The 15,114-nt window shown below is 43.4% G+C and overlaps 1 protein-coding gene across 1 annotated transcript in view; it reads right to left on the bottom strand.

Annotated features, from left to right (window-relative positions):
* The window catches only part of LOC137433979 (Wilms tumor protein 1-interacting protein), an 88,962-nt gene that overhangs the window by 26,101 nt on the left and 47,747 nt on the right, over positions 1 to 15,114 (bottom strand). Inside the window, exons 3-4 of the mRNA XM_068126526.2 lie at positions 9,296 to 9,413; positions 8,940 to 9,095 (exon numbers count right to left, since the gene is read on the bottom strand). Coding sequence (XP_067982627.2) covers positions 8,940 to 9,095; positions 9,296 to 9,413 — 274 coding nt within the window. The remainder of the gene's footprint in view (positions 1 to 8,939; positions 9,096 to 9,295; positions 9,414 to 15,114) is intronic.

The raw sequence follows: 15,114 nt of genomic DNA on the forward strand, positions 1-15,114 counted from the left end.
CACCCTACAAGGGTCTTCTCGACCTCATCATCATCACGAGAAACCCAAGTTGGGAACTCCTTTCGACTCGGTCAAAAGTGGACATTTTTCAAATTGTTCCCTGTGCTGGATGACGTCATAGCATTAACGGTGGGTGGCACTTCAAGCCTAACTGTAACCGGATTGTTGTCGTTTTTGTCTCTATTGATCCTGTTCATCATGGGATTTTTGTTGTGTCCATTTATTCAGTTTGTTGCAGGATTGTTGGTGTTTGTTGTTGCTGCACTATGGCCCTCCAAACCTATTGAATGCCAATCCATTCCGTCACCGGGCCTTGACACGTATATCTGCTAGTATAAAATAACACGAAAACCACCAATGAAAACCAAACTTGCTATGCAACATACAGCAAAGAAAATCTTGTATCGACATAAACACCACCACGCTGCCCCCTAAAATCCTCTTCCTCCAACAATAGTCTTCCTTTGGCTTCTTCATTTGAAAAAGGTGAAAAAATATGAAAAAGCCAAATTCCACCCATAAGTAGAGATTTCTCATTCCAAATACAAGACCCACAGATAGAGATGAGTAACGCAAATGTCCAACTTATCAATAAACAAACACCAGTACCATGAAGTTGGAGTAATTGTGACTTATCCCAATTACAACAAACGATGGTATTGTATTGGTGTGATGAACATGTGAAATGGGATGATCCATTTCCCCAACACTTCAAACTGCCATGGGCTGGTATGGTAGCCAGAGGGACGCACACTCGCCTCAACTGTCTAGCCTGGTTTCAAATCTCGGCCCAGCTATAAACCGTCACACCGGTGTTTCACAGGTAGGGTGATTCATCAGTGTGTGTGCCGTTCCTCGGATGGACATTAAACTGGGAGTCCTGTCTCTGGCATTAGTTGGTGCATGTTAAAGATCCTATGGTGTCCTTTGTGAAGAGTACGCGAGATATCCCTGGCACCCTGAACAAATTACAAATCCCTGCCCTGACGACTGTTGGAAATGCAATGGCAGACAACCTAATATAATCCTTTGAAAGAAACTGCTGCACACATATAGTGTAGGTATGACAAAGATGTTAAGGGTTAGGTTTGTATCCCAACTGCACATAGATGGAATAGTAGGAAGAGTGCATGATACCAGAGCATTGTTGCAAATCAAATGGACACCGCTCTTCAATACTGCGTGACTGGGTGGGAGTAGGGCAAGAAAGAATTGGGGATGGGGATGGTGGGGGAGAGCAGGGGGGTGTGGGGTTGGGGAGGGAATGGAAGGGTGGGATGAGGCGTGGGGCGAGGGGTGCATGACATTCCATGAGAGCGATGCACATAAAGCACAAAATGCTTCATAAAACACGGGAACGATCCAGCAGCAAAATGTTTCGCATTAACATGACAAATCTCTGACGCAGCTGCCCTTCCACCGTGGAATGTCGAGTACAATGCACAACCCAAAAACCCCAAAAGCCGACGACCCAAAAGTCTCCGATGATAATTTGATTAAACGCTGTGCTTCGACGCTCGACGGTGTTTCTACGTACGGGCTGCGATACGAATATTGTGTTTGAGAATACGGGAGAGAATAAACTTTTGCTTATGGATAAAACATCACGCACGAAAGAGGAGGGAGGAGAAGACAGTGGAGCAAACTAATGGAAATAGTGAGAGTTTGGATTGAAAATGGCAACGCAATGATGCTAGGCCCACCAGGTACAGGACGGTAAGGATAGCAGCATCCATTCCCATAAACACCGCATTTGATCTTGGGTTAAGAAAATAATTTCTCACATTATTCATTTTCCTTCCAACAAAAAAGCCAAAAATAAGCTTAGAAATGTGGGAAAAAATTACAGTGACCCAGGGGCAATGAAATGTGGCATTAAAAGCCTGTCTGTACTTGGCTTGGCATGCTGGGATGAGGAGCTGATGGGTAATGCTTGAAGCATGTGGCGGAAAGGAATGCAGCCACCTCACCACCCAACCCTTTCTCTTGTAATCATCGCACACCCTCCCCCACCCCCCTTCCCAACCTCAATCCCACGCGCCCACAATCCGGAAGGATTTGGCTTCTTCACTCTCTCCCATCTTCCATTCATACCACATATCCGCCTCGTGACATTTCTGGATTGTCAGGAAAATGACACGAGGTAAGGAATTTTGTTAATTTTGTCGCCTTCTTAGTATTCCTCTTACACACCCACATCCCCCACGATGTCTATGGTGCGCAGGAAAGTTTGCACAGGTGCCACTGTTGCAATGGATCGCAGCAATTACAATGGAAAATGACTGCCTTGCTCTCCTCAGACAACGGTACTTATCTTATCGGAGCCTTCCGTCAAATCGGAACAAATCTGAGGAGAGCTAATTAAATGGGTGTCTTGCTCGGCCAAAATCAAGCCAAGCAATTTCCCGACTTGTAGAACTGAAGGCAGTACAGTAGTGGTGGTGGAAATGCACTGACGACACAAGGCCTTCGTAAAATTGATAAACCCATCATTACACTTTGCACGAACTGTCAAGTTTTCTTCAACAAGTTGTAGGCCAGAATGAGCGGTCTCTTAACAATAGTAATGAACTTGTTGTGCAAGTGAGATGGATCACGGTTGGGCCTGACAAGACAATCATTTCCCTCAATGTGCTGCCCCTCTTTGAAAAAGTGCACATTTACTAGACTGCGGAGTAACCTGGCAGCAGATGAAATGAGGACATTTGGCAATTGCAGTGAAGGACCTCGGTGCTGTAGATCAATAACACTTGTGATCTATCGAGTCTCGATATGATTATACAAGTACATAATCGTCGAAAAGGGTCAGTTTGAAAACCCTGCATTAGGATTGGTCGGATTAAAGGTAGGTGGTGCGGCTAATGAGGGTGCTGGTTTTGTAATGCGGGTGACACATTTGTCAACCACCAATGATGACATCGACTGCACGATGTCACACCATCAATTCCACATTTCCATCTATTAAAATTACAAGTGGAAAAAGACAAGTCTGGATCTTTGGCTTTACTGGACACGAATAAACAAGGGGTCGTTATGAATCTTTCAGAAACTCGGTGTACGAGTCCAACACATGCACTACTAACTCAACTTCTCTTTGTGCCATCTGATGGTGCACAAGCATATTGTATCACAAACACCTGAGAAGAGGGCACGTGCCATCCATGATAACGGATGAAAGGAAGGAGCTCTCACACCTGGGACAGATACTGAAGATCATTGGATATTTGCATGCCGTTATTCCCAGCAACAGAACACCTCTGTGCTGTATGCTCCTCTGTGACAGACAAAGACCGATCCTCAATATCAGCGGCGTAGTGTTTTCCTTCTGCCCTACTTTCCTGGCATATCAGAATACATTAATTGATAGAGTTGTGAGGGCACCTGGAATTCAGGTGGTGTAGCAAGCCAAGTACACCCACTGTTTTTTGATGAAGGTCACTGGTGTACATGTAGAACAACAGGATTGATGCACAGGTGCAACTTCATCCTGTGTTAGGGTGAGCGTGAATACATTCGGGAGGAAAAAAAGGACTCCGAATAGCCAGAAAAAGGAGCATGAGTGGGCCTTCTGATTTTCCTATCCAGACCTGTTTGCCATCGCAAGGCACGCCCAAAGCACAAGCCATGAACGTCTGTGGGATGACATCAGGATTCCAGGCTTCACCACAAACCAACCTAGATGGCTTTTCCCAGAGTATTGGTGCTCAAAGAATGCGAACTTGTTTCTGTTACATGAGAGCTGATAGACATCTGAGAAACTGCGGTGCGCCTCCGATTGGTGGTTTTGCCAGTAAAGGGAGCAGATATGGCAGTCAAGGTACAGCAGCTTCTACGTACTCGGTCACAAGATAGCACAGTCAGGAGGGATGAGGGGGAATGCCAGGCATTTCAGTTACCTGTTTATACATGGCCCATCCCGGTTGTGCTCAATTCTTGTATCTAGTTTGATTCGTATTTTACTGTCATTCGCTTAAAAAATAAACAAATCATTCTTTCAAATTTTTTTAAAATTAAACCCCTTTCCTTTCAATGTATTTCTGTCATCATCCTCATGGATCCAATTCCTTTCAACTTATTCCTGATACGTGAAACACCTTGCAGCCCATGCCTGCATAAAACAGACTTTTTGGAACGCCAGTCGCATTTTCGCAGTTTAAAGTAAAAAAAAAAACTCCATGGGTAGGTGTTCCTTTGTTGAAAGTGTTGTATCAATTGCTCAAGCGGTTGTGGATTTTAAAAAAAACGAATGAAGGTGAAAAGATGAGGGCGGAAGAAAAAAGGTGCGAGGGCCTCGGCTGATGTCCCGCAACACCGTCAAGGTTGTGGATGCCTATTACCAGTTCATCTACATCCTATATTACCGTGTGCAATAATATATTATTCCAAACTATTTATACTCTGTCGTGTCATCCATACAATTTTCTATGTTCATTTGGTTCACTTTAAGTTGTGAACTCTGCTTTGTCCTCATTCCTTCACACATCCTTTGGTTGTCCAAGTCTCCCTCTATATTGGCCTTCAACTCTGCTGTTGTTGTTTCCCCCCCCCACCCCCTCCTCTCTCTACTGCTGTTCTTTTTGTCCTGTTGCATTCTGATCCGTTCAGTGTACTGGTACTATCTCTTCCACGAGTCTTGACAAGGTATGCAAAAAAAAAATCTTTGCAGTTATTCATATGCAATAAGCAGGTCTCCATTCTACCTTGTCATATGCAAAATCCCATCATTCTGCCTTTTATTCACGTTTGATCCTCCATGTTAGATGTCGATGATCAAATTCAAAGTATTTATCGGGTTCTGTATGCTGTGCATATTGTATACTGTGATTTAGATAGAAGTTTCCATCCATGCGGTTGAAGTGCATCACATCTCCCTTGGGTCTACACATTTTTAGAACCCCTCACCCCTGTCTCGCCATTTCATTCAGTATCAAAGATGCTTATCGATTCCGAACTTCCTCTGCCAACAGTAGTCGGAGGCCTGAACTCTCAAAGTAGAGGCCAGGACACGCTCCCTGGACATGTGTCAGGCAATCGACAGAGTCTGACATTCTGCTCCGCCAGCCAAACTCTCTGCCTTTGGTAAACAAGGCCACTTTCATAACTCTGAAATCCTCCACTCCCACAGTTAACACATCGCTATCAAAGTAAACATTTCCTCTCCACTTCTATATGGAAGCTGGGCTTCAATTGCCACAAGGCAGCATCTTGAATCCAGTCTTATTCCTCATAAACATAAACGACCTCTTCGATGCTCTCAGAACCCCTAACCATTCGTCTTTGCAGACAACAAATTGCGCAATACAGTACACTGAAACACGCATGCCACTAGCAGGCGGTGGGCAGTTGCATCACTCTCTGCTGACCTGGAATTGATTTGATGCTGGTCTGACAAATGGAACATGTCTTTTAACCTTGGCAAATCTCATTGGTCTCACCACCGCTCCGGAAGGATCGAATTCATCTATCTAATTCCATGGTCAGGTGCTGGAAGAGGTTCAGTCTCTTGAACGTTTAGACCTCACCATAAGCACGAACCTCCATTAAGCTAACCACATTCCTTAAAGCTGGCCTCCAAAATCCTTTGCAAACTGGGACTCTTCCATCATTCCAAGTCATTTACTGGAAAATCAGAACACTCATAGTGTACAAGGCCTTTGTCCATAGCTCATTGGAGTAATGCTCTCCCCTATGTGCTGGTGACACCTGTACCTCCTAGATTATGTAGAATTGAAAGCGCTCAATACTATTAGCCTCTCCCAAGACGAGACTGAAGCACAAGGTCTATTGCTCTCATATCTTAAACAAGTTGGTGGCCTCTCCAAATTTTTTTTAACTGCCTCTATTAGGCTCTTCTTTTGCTTTCTCAGCCCTCCAACCATCTCTAGCTCCTCCATGATGGACATAAACTCCAAAAATCTAGTCTTATTGTACACCTTCATCCTTTTATTCCTCTTTTCTCCAGTTTGTGGAACTGCAATCCTAAAGCTGTTGAATCCAACTCTTCTCTCTAGGGCTTCAAGTTGTCAGAACACCAATAAGTCATGTGATCCCCATACCGACCCACAACCTTCTCAACCCTCATTAAATGCCCCCATCTCACTCCTATGCTTGCAAGTTAGTGTTTCCTACCTTCCTCTCAATATTCGTTTGCCAGTTTGTTCATTTCCTTGTTGTGTTCCTACCTCTGTTGCCAAACTGTCAGTATGTTGCCTTTTTGCACGATGTCACTTCGTTTTTTATGACAGAAACCATTACTGTTCGTTCTTTCACCGCTTTTCACTACATGTCACAATAAAACAATGTCGGATACCCATGTTAACTTATAAACCCCATCCCAACCAATATTCCCTTAAACAACAGTATTTGCGATTTGAAATTGGGTATCAAGTATCATGAAGCAAATGCTCAGATGAGTACAGTAAACAAGGACAACTCATCATACTAAAATACGCAATTTGGTGTCTGCGTGTCTCTGTCTGTATTTTGACCGCGATACATTCAGTCATTACTTATCCAATCTCAATCAAATTTTACAGAACTTAGGGGCACCCGATGGAGTTTGTTGCGACTTAATTTGCCTCCCTCCCCAAGGGGGTTTTCCACCTTGGCAGAAATCCATATTAAGGTGTATATCCGTGATATCTAATTAAGATATCTAATTGTGGCATTCTTCCAAGGCTGCTCTGAATAACAAAAGTAATTAGAATGGCACTCACTTGAGCGCATACCTCCACCAGGCTAAACAGTTTACGTTTTGTCTCCCACTAATAGGCCGGATCAGGATCCGGACCTAAACCAAAATGTAATCGGCTTGTTCTTGTCGTCTAACCAACTCATCCCCTTAGTTTTGGCATAACTTGCCCACAATTTTTTGAAATATCATGCAATAAATCGTTTTTGGCCCCATCTCTTAATGGTGAAGAATTCATTTAGAAATTAAAAAATTTTCATGTCCAGATCCGGATTCGTATCTTCACTAAAATCCAATTAATTCATCCTCGTCACACACCCAATCCCTCCATCAAGTTTTGTCTGAATCCGTCCACAACTTTTTGAGATATCCTGTTCACATACAGACAAATAGATAGACAGATAGACACACAGACAGACAGACAGACAGGGGTGAAAACACACCCACCATCCACCTTCGGTGGCAGAGGTAATAACAACACCAATGATAATAGCATAATGTTAATGTTATTACAAAACAATATTAATATTATAAATATCCCACCTCCCCAAGGGGTTTTTCCTATTTGGACAAACACCATGTTAATGTGTATAAATAGCTTAAGTTGGTGTTTTGTGGGGCAGCCCCAGCAGAAGTAAACAAGACCGAAAGTCTAACAGCTTACTAAAAGTTTACTTACTTACAGCTTACTCTAAAAAGTACTTACTTTTTCCACATGCGAAATTTGCATTTATGTTTATTTAAATTATACAATGGACTACAAAATGGAAATGTTTCATGATATTTGTTATATTATATCACCTTTATCTATCAATATTGTTGAAATGCAGATCAAATAGCTGTATGTTGAAATATGTTGAAAAGGTCAAAACTTTACATGGGGTGTACTTACTTTTTCACGTGACTGTAAATATAGATGTAGCATATTACATATAGCATGTACATATTGTCGTGTCGCCGGCGATTGAGATCACCAGTGACAGATAACCGAAATGGTCTTTAATTCCGAGGCGAACAGCCGAAATTGGCGGTTGGTTTGTCGTGCACGGGACGGAAGGATGCGAAGCGCTTACCTGAACAAAGCACACGGGTTTAATCCAGAACCCACAACAAACAGACATGACAGTAAATTCAACAAATAATGATTTAATGAAAATAAATGTCATACAAAAGTGTCAAAATAAAAGTTGAAGTAAAAACTAAAATTCTAACTCAGGTACCTCACACGCAGACTCAAATACATACACCAAAGGGACAAATAAAATAAAATAAAATCCCTTTAGCCGGCCGGCACTCAGCTCTGGTCCCAAATGGCTTTCTTTCACGCTGGTGGCCGTTGAAGCTCAATGCCACCGCGCGGGAAGTGCACAGGATGGCCGTGGAGTCACACTCCATTGCGCCACAAACGTGAGGCGAGTTGTGAGGGTCGTCCTCTTTCATGTCCCTCTGCTGTCCGGGGAAGCACAACACGGACCCCAATCCACCACGAGCCCAGTGGTGTCCGAAACCCCCTCAAAATGCGGCCGACTCGGCAAAAGCGTTCCTCCCAGGCTCACACAAAAGAGCGTTCCTCCCTTCACCAACGACTGTTTCTCTCCAGAACCTTCTCTCGCTGACGTCACACCGACCAATCGCCGAGCTCCACCGAACCACCCCATGTCTCCACAACCAATCATGAACTCCCGTGGGGAGGAGGGGGGGGGGGGGAGGGCGTGGCCTGCCGGCTCTGCTCTTTTGGAGGCGGGGCTTAGTCCGATCAGCAATGTTCGGGCTCTGTCGGCATGCAGTGGATGGTTATTATGGTTTAATGGAAGCTTTGCATGGCTGGCCTTGCGGTAGAGGTAAAAACGTAGGGAAAGGCCACAGACGGCATATCACATACTGGGGAAAACTAACTTCAATCCTTACCTGGTAAACACAGCTTCACCCCTTCACCACATAAACAAACAATCTTAAGCTACAGTTTCCCTACTTAAATACATTGAGATGTCTCCTATACGTCCACGGTCCATGCTATAACTAAAGTACAGATGAGTACTTATTATTACAAAGTCAAACAAAATATGTTTAGCTCTGAAAATGACAGTGAATATACCTCCGAAAACTGCCAAAAAGGCCTTCCATCTTTCTGGCACCTGTGACACTTCAATGGCATATTCTCAAATATGGGCTAGCTGTGGAATAGCAGACACCATAAAATGTACTAATTTTAGTTGAACAGGTCAAAGTACCCGAAAGGGCAACCCACCAAAGAATTCAGCTTTGCCACGCGTGTCCATTTCCTGCTCGATCTGTCGCATCAGGGCATCCACTTGACGCTCTGCGATGCGCATTCCCTCCTGGGTGGACTTTGGAGACATGGGATGCACCCAACATGGGTCCATGGTGGGTTGATCTGAGGAGCCTGGATCAAAGGAGAAGAAGAGCCAACTTAGAATGAAGGAGCATCGGATGCTGTGTACAATTCATGCATTTCAGTTTCAGTAACAAAAACAGATGACAACCCAACTACTGCCAAATATATATATTTTTAATGAATCTAAATAAAATGTGTGGGTTCACAAGACAAGAGGCCATCACCCAACTACGTGTAGCCCCATTTACCGGTATAAGTTTTGGACTTGTTAAGCGGGACTGAAAGGCCCTCGGCACAGCCAATATCAGAGTCAGCAACACTTGCAGAGCCATAGCTGGAAACGCTTGAGCGAGCGCTGCTCAATCCCTGGCGCGACAAAAACAAAAAGGTGTATTACATTTCATGACACTCACCTGCCAAACAAATTACACACACGTGCACACACTTAACATTGATCTGAAGCTGCATACCCCAGATAAGACCCATTTCCATTTTCAGAGGAAGTACATAAATTACAATCAAATTCACCAATATGTTTATAAACTGGATCTGAATTCTCACAAGGTAAGGTAATGAGAGCATGTATGGGAGCCTATTTGGATCATCATGTGTGTATCATATGCACATCACAGCATCCTACATGGCACAGGTAGTGATAACGATACAACTGACACAATGCAGAATTTGGACAGGGTACTCGGGTGCATGCGTACCAGCATTGTGAAAACTTTTTTTTGGAGACAGGCGTTTGAAGATACAGCACCCACTACTGACACGGCACCATAACATTTGGAAATGTACAAATTTGAATCCAGTGATCAAACTCATTTAGCATATATTATTGGGTTATTTCTCCGAAATATCCTTCGAGTAGGGTCCCGGTGTATGGCCGCCCGTTAACATTTAACTAAGACATCTCCATACAAATTACCTGACTGATATTGACCAAATTTGGTGTGTGCCCCGGTTTAGAATAGGTACACCGTATCCCTGCGTGTCGTAAGAGGCGACTAAAGAGTTGGCGTCAGGAAGGGCATCGGGCCATAAAAACATTGCCTCCAAAAGGGAACCATGATGATTGTCATGGGGCACACAAGACCAACCCCTGCTATAGCAGGGAAAATGGCCTGAAAAAGGTATTTTTTTATATATTTATATTGACCAAATTTGGTGCAATGCATCAGGACAACAAGGTCTCGTGGGGTTGTTTTCACCACTGGGAAGCACCCCCTGTAAAGGCGTTAAAAGGGATTTCCCCAAATATTGGTATTTCATTCAAAAATATTCGTCTCAGAAACGGTCAAACAGGTCCAGAACAAACTGGCCATGCGGCATCATTACTCTTCCCTAACCTTAAGTTGTGCTCCTCATGGCCGTATCTCCTCTGGAAAGGGGACCATGAGCTCCCTCCCCTAATCCCTCATAGTCACCAAAACATCTTTTCCTCACAAACTAGATGACCGATGTGGACCAAATTTGGTACAATACATCAGAACATTAAGGCTTCATGGAGTTGCACTCCCCATCCGGATCCACCCCTGTAAGAGACTGAAAAGGGGGGTTTTGCCTCAAATTCAGGAAATTTATTTTTAAATCTTCTCAGAAACCATGGTGAAATAAATAGCCATCAGTCCCATGGGGCTATTTTTATATAGTGCATTATAAAATAATTACGTTAAGGCAACAGCAAAATTAAATGTTTCTCAAATGGTATGTTTTCTGTTTGTTCGGCCTTACAGAGGGTGTTTCAAGCTTCACTGCATGTGTATAGTACAATTTCAGCAAGTGCTGCAACAGGGTTTGGTGCAATGAACGGGCCTCAAAAAAGGCCATTCTGTGTATAGTCCCTCCCCGTCCTTTACAAGCTTCACTGGCTCCCCATCTCCCAGAGAATCCAGTACAAAATCCTCCTCTTGACCTACAAAGCCCTCCATAACCTGGCCCCATCCTACCTGGCTGACCTCCTCTCCAGACACACTCCCACCCGCAACCTCCGCTCTGCTGGTACCAACCTCCTGACCCCCCACCCCCCCCCCCCCCCATCCGGACCAAATTCAGATCCTGGGGGGACAGGGCCTTCTCCATCGCTGCTCCCACCCTCTGGAACTCACTACCTCACACCATCAGAGACTCCTCCTCACTCACCACATTCAAAACATCACTCAAGACCCACCTGTTCAGCACTGCATTCAACATTCAACCCACAGCATTTAACCCCTGACTATCACTTCTCCTTCTCCCTCATTTTGCTTTAAATATTTCCCTATTGATTCTTGTCTTTTTGCAATTGTTGTTTTCATGTTTTGTTATGCATTATGTTTTGCACTCTGTCAAAGCGCCTTTGGGCTTCATGAAAAGCGCTATACAAAATAAATGAATTATTATTATTATTATTATCGTCGTATCACATGGTAGTTCCTGCATCATTTCCATTTTAATCAAAAAGCCTCATCAATGTCGCCTTTTTCTATGGAGTCAGAATGACAGTTGTGTGAGTGACAGCCAATGGCAGCCAGCATTCGTGTGAATTGAGATTGCTTCTGCATGCTATTTTATTTAATTATGCAAATTGAGGCTTTCATTACACCCACCCAGTGGCAAAAATCCATAACATCCCCATATATGGGCTGAATTCTCCCCTGTGCTTGTAGTCACATTCCAGACTTGCGCCTTCATACATTGTGCCACTTTTTGGCTTACGGTACCTGCAAAGTGGCTAACGGACTTTGTAACCGCCCTGAATGTTAATGATTGTTGAAGTTGAAGTTGAAATTTATCCAGGATTCTTCAGTCTTTAGAATGTTGTTCCTATCCTTTGCATACTTTGCTTGTGATGAGCTGTTGTGTCGTACTTCAAAGTTCAGAGGGTCATCCTTCTAGATCTAGCACGTTCCCAGGTTGGATTTAAAATGGTTTATGGAAGTCCTCTCGAGTCTCGACCACCGCACTGTGGAGACCATTCCAATGTGTGGATGCTCTCTTGCTGAAGGTTTTTTTTTCTTTTTTCTGCAGTTACTCAATGAAGAGTTTGAGTTGGTGTCCTTGTGTACAATTATATGGCGGTCTGCTGAAGACATGCTCCTCTGGAATGTTATCAAACTGCCTCATCATCCTGGAGACCTGCAGTATATGTTGTCCTGTACTTTAGGGATGGGATGTTCAAACTAGGCTTTCAGTCTCTCTGGATAATTCAGGTTCTTGAATTCACTAACGAGTTTAGTGGCCCCTCTTTAAACCTTTTCCACAGCTTCCTCATCTTTCTTAAGAAGCAGGTTTCATGATATTACTCCAGATGTTGTGTCTGATCACAGGGGATTTGTAGCCAATTACAAGTGCTTTCCCATCCAGATGTCTGAAAGTTATTTTGATCACACAGAGTGTATTAGTTAGCCTTTTTGTATGCATAGTCGAGGCTCATGGGAGAGCTTGTACACTGACTGGATCAGGACACAACAGACAACCAGAACGCCACTCTTCAACATCGACCAATATGCCTCTGCCCACATGATTACAACATTATACATATTTGTACCAAGTTTGATTTAAATCCCTTCAGCTGTTCTTCATTTTTACCTGACATGACCTCTGACACAGAAATCTAATCAGTTTGTCTTTGCATCATAATAGATACTTATACCAGGTTTGCTCAAAATCCCATAATTGGTTCACAAATGTTATCGCAGTAACAGACTTTTTACCGAACGAGACCTCTGACCTTTGGCCTCTTAACCCCATAATCTAATCTGTTTATCTTTACATCATGATACATACTTATACTAACTTTGACTTAGTTCCCTCCAACCATTCTTAAGTTATTACAATAATGAAAACCTATTACAGACTCTGACATTTGACCTCTTAAAGCTGAAATCTCATCAGTTTCTCTTTAAATCATAATATATACTTACACCAAGTTTGGTCAAGATCCCATCAGTGGTTCACAAGTTAGCTCGGTAACGGAATTCTTAGCAAATGGGACCTCTGACCTTTGGCCTCTTGACCCCATAATATAATCAGTTCATCTTAGCATCATTATACATACTTGTACCAAGTTTGACTTAGATACATGTAGCCATTCTGAAGTTATCGTGTTAACGAAAATCTATCACGGATGCATGGATGCACGAATGGCCCGAAAACAATGCTGACTTCGTCAGTGGAGGCATAAAAACAGAACGAAAAACATGCAAAAGAGGACGGAAAAGGAGCAGTAGCGATGCACGATATTCAGGCTGGTATTTCAGTGATGGGTCAAAAGTCACACCAAAGTATTGTTACGTTGGTGGGGGGTAGACAATGATTACTTTAGAGCCAGGTAGAATTGTATAGGTAGTGTGCTCCGAATGCGATAAAGAAGAAGAAACCCCATGTATCATAAGTAGGAAACTCGTTTAGACTGGATGACATGTAAGCGCGTATAAGTGTCCCCATGAAAGGGGTGGGGTTATGTTAATTAGTTAGGGATTATGCATAATGAATCCCCTGTATGTAATGGCCTCTGTTTCCTCTGTTCCTTATGACACACGCAGCAAACACACATAGCCAGAAAATCACGCATTAACCATACTAAATAAAAAGCGACCATAACAAGACATTCAACTACCGCTGGCACTGCCAGCCGCCACATCCCCACATCAAACAGGCAGGTCCGTGAGGCCACGTCCCAGAGAGCAGTGATTGGTGAGATTAGTCGAGCAACTAAGAGAGGGACTGGCTGATAGGAGCAGGCACGGGCGGCGTCGGATGACATCAGAGCCTAGAGTAAAAAGGAGTTGGAGGGCAGACATTTTCTCTCTATCCTTTGGGATTTCATAATGAACAGTCGAAGTTCACGAGCTCTTGGCTTTCTCTCGGTTTCTGGATCTGGAGGTGGAACGGTTGCCGATAAGCTCTTGGAATGGTCGCTGCGGTCACAGTTCATAGTGCTCTTGCGCTGAGAGATGTGGGTGCTGTTGAGGTGGACGACGAGGACGAGCGCTCTTGAAGAACAAGGGCGCACTGAGGCCTACTTCCTGCCAGGGCCTGTGCCGCGTCCGGAATGTGCGCGCGGGGCGTGGATGATTCCTGCCGGGGTTCAGGAGACACTCAGAGCTAAGTGCCGAGTTGAGAAACACACACGCTTTATTTTCACCTTTATTTTTCCCTTTATGTGTATACGAGTCTGTATGGGGACGTCCCATTTAGGAATCTTATTTTATCGTGCATTCTTTGTAACCGGCATTTCTTCAATAAAGCCGGTATTTTTGTACATTTTAAATCCATGTCGGTTCGGGTTGATTATCGCAGGTTCGAGGACATCCGGTGGGACCCATGAAGGTAAGTTCGTCATTCTCCTTTCCCTCGCATGTAAAGAACACCGTCATTTTTGACTGAACCCCTCGGAGTGTTAAGCTCGTTCGGCTATCCGTTTCCTTGGAGGATTTTAATCTCTAGGAACAGGACATTATTATGTATTTTTCTGCTTGGGCTGGATCTATGGCAGAGTAATCATGTTTGTCAATGTAATTGTCACTATTTGGATTATTTTGTCCATAATGAAAGCCTTTACATTTAGATTGGTTGGAAGGGAGTTACCATAATTGCGTCCATTCAAAGAGGGCTTCCACGTCTCTGCAATATTTCAACGTCAGCATCATTATAGTCTAAGCTAGAGCAAATAATAATTAAATATGCCTGAAAATTTGTGGCTAGCTATTTTTTTAGGAAAACATTGGTGGGAACCACTGTTCTAAAGGGTTTCTGCTGTCGTAGAATAATAAAAATAAAGACGTACAGTTGGAAAGCTAAAAATCCATTTTCTCGCCACAAAAATTTGTGTCCTTTTAATCATAAAGATGCCTAGGAGTTGAAAGCCGGTCTTTCCAGGATTGAGGAAGAAAAAGACAGAATGTGAGCTTAATGTCGCGGTTCCAATGGTAACATTTATTATTCTACGACAACAGGAACCCGTTAGAAGGACATGGGAGGAGCACACAAATAACAACCACAACCACGATAACAACAATTATATGTTATAAAAGATCCTTTTTCGTGTTTTACTTAAAATTTAATCCTGATTAACACTTGC

The sequence above is a fragment of the Myxine glutinosa genome, chromosome 10 (assembly GCF_964187855.1).
Source record: "Myxine glutinosa chromosome 10, kmMyxGlut1.1, whole genome shotgun sequence".
NCBI classification, from domain to species: domain Eukaryota; kingdom Metazoa; phylum Chordata; class Myxini; order Myxiniformes; family Myxinidae; genus Myxine; species Myxine glutinosa.